The sequence below is a fragment of the Haliotis rubra genome, unplaced genomic scaffold, assembly GCF_003918875.1.
Source record: "Haliotis rubra isolate DU_JTF1 unplaced genomic scaffold, ASM391887v1 Scf781, whole genome shotgun sequence".
Classification (NCBI taxonomy): domain Eukaryota; kingdom Metazoa; phylum Mollusca; class Gastropoda; order Lepetellida; family Haliotidae; genus Haliotis; species Haliotis rubra.
Genome location: NW_025767503.1, coordinates 32,982 through 37,953, shown reverse-complemented (window position 1 = coordinate 37,953; position 4,972 = coordinate 32,982). Strand labels below are relative to the sequence as shown.

The 4,972-nt window shown below is 45.7% G+C and overlaps 1 protein-coding gene across 1 annotated transcript; it reads left to right on the top strand.

Moving 5' to 3' along the window:
• The first annotated feature begins 2,423 nt into the window (after positions 1–2,423).
• On the top strand, positions 2,424–3,845 carry LOC124260933. The gene is made up of 2 exons (XM_046695260.1): positions 2,424–2,442; positions 2,607–3,845. The coding sequence occupies exon 2, from the start codon at positions 2,623–2,625 to the stop codon at positions 3,442–3,444; it is 822 nt and encodes a 273-aa protein (XP_046551216.1). The 5' UTR covers positions 2,424–2,442; positions 2,607–2,622; the 3' UTR covers positions 3,445–3,845.
• Positions 3,846–4,972: the final 1,127 nt, after the last annotated feature.

Here is a 4,972-nt window from a genome sequence, read left to right as displayed (position 1 = left end):
GGGATGGGGTTTGGGGTCAGTGTGGTGGTGTGGGGTGGGGGTCAGTGTGGTGTGTGTGTGATCAGTGTGGGGTTTGTGTGTGGTCAGTGGCGTGTGTCAGTGTGGTGTGTGTGTGGTTAGTGGTGTGTGTGTGGTCAGTGTGGTGGGTATGGTAAGTGTGGTGTGTGCGTGTGGTCAGTGTGTTTGGTGTATGTATTCAATATGGTGTGTGTGTGTGGTCAGTGTGGGGATGTATGTGTGGTCAGTGTGCGGTGTGTGTGACCAGTGTGGGGTTTGCGTGTGGTCAGCGTGGGGTTTGTAAGCAGTCAATGTGGTGTGTGTGTGTGTGTAGTCAGTGTGTTTGGTGTATGTATTCAGTGTGGTGTGGTGTGTGTGTGTGTGTGTGGTCAGTGTGTGTATGTTGTCAGTGTGGTGTGTGACCAGTGTGGGGGTGTGTGAACAGTGTGGGGTGTGTGTGGTCAGCGTGGTTTGTGTGTGTGTGTATGTAGTCAGTTTGGGGATGGGGTTGGGGTCAGTGTGGTGTGGGGTGGGGGGGTCAGTGTGGTGTGGTGTGGGGTGGGGGTCAGTGTGGTGTGGGTGTGTGTTGTCAGTGTTGGGTTGGTGGGTGTGGTCAGTGTGGTGTGTGTGATCAGTGTGGTGTTTGTGTGTGGTCAGTGGTTTTTGTGTATGGTTAGTGTGTGTGTATGTGGTAAGTGTGTTGTGTGTGGTCAATGTGTGTGTATGTTGTCAGTGTGGTGTGTTGTGTGGCCAGTGTGTTTGGTGTATGTATTCAGTGTGTGGTGTGTGTGTGGTCAGTGTGCGGTGTGTGTGATCAGTGTGGGGTTTTTGTGTGGTCAGTGTAGGGTTTGTAAGCGGTCAATGTGGTGTGTGTGTGTGTGTGGTCAGTGTGTTTGGTGTATGTATTCAGTGTGGGGGGGGGTGTGTGTGGTCAGTGTGGAGATGTTTGTTCTCAGTGTGGGGTTTGTGTGTGGTCAGTGTGTGTGTATGTGGTCATTGTGGTGTGTGTGTGACCAGTGTGTGGTGTGTGATGTGTGTGGTCAGTGTGGTGTGTGTGACCAGTGTGGTGTGTGTGTGACCAGTGTGGGGTGTGTGTGGTCAGTGTGGTGTGTGGTCAGTGTGGGGTGGGTGGGTGTGGTCAGTGTGGAGTGTGTTTGGTGTGGTAAGTGTGACTGTGTGTGGTGTGCACAGTGTGGGGTGTGTGTGGTGTGGTCAGTGTGGTGTGGGTGTTGTCAGTGTGCGGTATGTGTGTTGTCAATGATGTTTATACCGAGTGAGTGGGCATTGTTTTGATCTATAAGGATTTGTCTGTAAGATCTGTTCAAGAATGCAGCTTTAAACATACGAATACATATCCACATGGGGTGTTCTAGTATCCTGCAGATGCAGATGAACACACACAAAACAGTAACTAGGAACAGTAACTAGGAAACATGCCAATCACTAGGCCGTTTCGGCGGCACTTTCATCTACAGTCTTAACCGAGTGAACACACGTGCACAGTCACTTGTCGCCATGATGTAATTATTCTTCAATCTGTTTATCCATTTATTGTATTGAAAGTAAAAAATAGCGACACGTGTTACGTGGTCACGGCTATAAATAGATACTGGGATTAACCCTCAGCACGTAATCTGCTATAAGTGATGTAGGTATGTTCAACTAATATCACTTTTCACACAGAGCGACCTTGAGTGAGACGCATACCGATGTAAGTAGAATTCTGTTCTATTTCGTAATTTCATATTTTCTAGGGCAAGAGCCACAAAGCTTATGCGCCATATATTTTCACTGAAACCAACAGCGCCACAAATACCTTGACTAAAGTCAGTATTTACAGAATGGAAATCTACTCATTACTGCATAAATGACACACGTCGTCCATTGTTTGTGCAAGCCACAAGTATTGAGAACGGTCCAATAGCCCAGTGGGTAAAGTGTCAGCCTGGCACGCCGAACACCGTGTTCTCACGAATAGACGGACGTGGTGTTTGTGTCAGCCAAAGTGATGCGATACTTTTCCAATTAATGCCGACGGTAGTTACAGTCTGTCAACACTGTCAACGTCGAACCAAAACACTGTAGTTTCATGCTGGTATATCAAAAGGGGAAAAGGTGTGTGCGTGTGTGTGTGTGTGCGTGTGTGTGTGCGGGAAGAGGTGAGTGTGTGTGTGTGTGTGTGTGTGTGTGCGGGAAGAGGTGAGTGTGTGTGTGTGTGTGTGTGCGTGTGTGTGTGCGGGAAGAGGTGAGTGTGTATTCTTTAAGTGGCAGATGAAGCTGTACATTATTGGAATCTGTTTCAGTTCGGTGATGATGCAGTAGGGAGGTTAACAAATGTGATGAAAACAGGGTGACCACCCGATCCCCAATTTAGACCTTTGTTGCGACACGTTACAGCTCCAATATCCGCATAACGGTAAAGTTTTGGGTTGTCTGTGTGTCCAGGTACAGAGTGCTACTAATTTGTTCAAGTTGCTGTTCATTTTTCACTCCTTAAAATCTGAGTCCTAAACATGACGTGTTATTCCACATTTCACGAAGAGCATCGACTGACAGACATTGGTTCTATGGTCAAGGTTTTGATTGTTTCAACTCTCTTCCTTTTTCAGCCATAGAAGACACAGAATGGGAGCATCCGAATCCACCCCAGACGAGCCATCAGTGGAGCCACCTCCAGTTGTAGAGCTGGACAATGAACTGAAGGAGTGGGCTTGGAGACAGTACTCACGCACGGCCAGTGACTCAATGACCAAAAAAGACCTTGGGTTCAAGGTCATCTGGGACAGCGTCCACTTCGAAACGAGAGACGTCTGTTATGGGGAAAAACAGGGTCCTTCGCCATCCCAGTCAACGATGGTGTTCAAGTCCGACTACACCAACAACACCATGGAAACACAGGAACACAACTTCACCACTCAGCGGACCACAGAGGCAACCTCAACGACAGCCTTGACGAACGGATTCACCAGAGGTGTGAAGAATGGCATTACCATTCCCGTTCCACCGGAAGTTACAAATGTCACTTCTGGTTTTGGAAACGAGGTTGACGTGGAAACTGAGAACAAAAATTCAGTAAAACACTCTATGACGTGGAGTGCAAATTCCCTCATACGGGTTCCTCGGTCGTCTCGAACAGTTGCCACGCTACAAATCAACCAAGAGACCTTTAACTGCTCATTTACTGCACTCGTAGTGTTCAGCGGTCGTGTCAAGATCAAAATCAGCAACATGAAAACTGGGGCTTTCTTGATGACCGTTGAGAATTTAATTGGACAAATTGTTAAGGATGTGTTTGAGGAATATGGCTACTCTTACAATGACAGCGACCCCCTCAGCGTTCACACAGATGGCAGAGCGGTGTTTTGGCCAGTCGGAGGCTCTCTCGGTTTTAAGTATGGCGTGTCACAGAAGGTGGAAGTCTCGCACGTTGGCAGTCACAGAAAATAATCTGCAACGGATCGGCAGCGAAACCGTACATATATGTCAGAGACCGTGTACATATTGTTACTGAGCTTACTTTTATCAGAAACCCCACTTTTACTGTTAGCATATTATTCTTATCTCCTATATTAGAAACTAAAATAAGACTCTAAAGGATTTCATGTTGATACACTTCACCGCCAACTGTAAATGGTTCTAGTACAGTACTTCACTGTACACAATACTTTCAGCATACAAGGTTGTATCCTGTTGATACATCACATCTTTAAGTGCACAGATTTTGTTTCCTGTTAGTACATCACATACTCTATCAGCACACTTTACGACAGACGTTAAGCTGATACGTACACGACGACGTTCCCATCGTCAACACCGTAAATAGAGGACTCCACTTGCTGTGCCTGTGTGCATTCCTTGTCTTGGGAAGCCTTTGATAACTTTACATTGTAAAACACAACATATATATGTATATACATATACCTTTTGGTCACATGTATCGCAGTTGTTGTAAGAAAATAAATATATAACCCATACTTGATTTTATATATTTATTTACTATTTCCATCGTATCATTTGAAAAAGGGAGATACCTTGCGCGCTATTAGACGGAGTGAGAGCATGGCGGTGGTATGAGTGTGTTTATGGTCTATGACAGGTATTTGGATTGTGCGAGAGGACTACCTGACTTTGTTCATCCTGTGTTAGTTTATGTTTGGTATGTTTGGACTCCGGTGTCAGGACTGTGTGACATCAATAGAGACATGTTATAATTCTGATATGAGTGAGTGAGTTCAGTTTTACGTAGCGTAAAACTGAACTCACTCGGTGACTCAGCAATATTCCAACTATAAGGCGGCATTCTGTAAATAATCGAGTCGAATCTGTGGTTTACACATTTTATTTGGATACCAACAATTACAACTACAGGTTACAGGCTTTTGATGTCCTTCTAAAATATCTTCAGACTTTTTCTTGAACAAGAGTTAGTGAGTGAGTTTAGTTTTACGCCCTCTCAGCAATATTCTAGCTATATGGCGGCGGTTTGTAAATAATCGAGTCTGGATCGGAATCCAGTGATCAACAGCATGAACATCGATCCACGCAATTGGGATACGATGACCACCTGACTGACTGACTGAGTTTGGTTTTTACGCCGCTTTTAGCAATATTCCAGCAACATCACGGCGGGGGACACCAGAAATGGGCTTCACGCATTGTACCCATGTGGGGATTCGAACCCGGGTCTTCGGCGTGCTGAGCCAACGCTTTTACCACTAGACCGCCCCACCGCCCCGATGAGCACCTGTTCCCTTTAGTCGCCTCTTACGACAAGCATGGGTTACTGAAGATCAATTCTAACCCGGATCTTCACGGGTAATTTTGATATGAAGCGTGATCAAGTGTCAGTGGACAAATGTATACATTTATAAAGTTACACCATCGAAGTTGATCACCACCCTATATTACGTCTCTCTTTCCTGTTAACTGTATTGAATATTTACTCATGTGTGTCTGCATGTATGAGTGAGTTAAA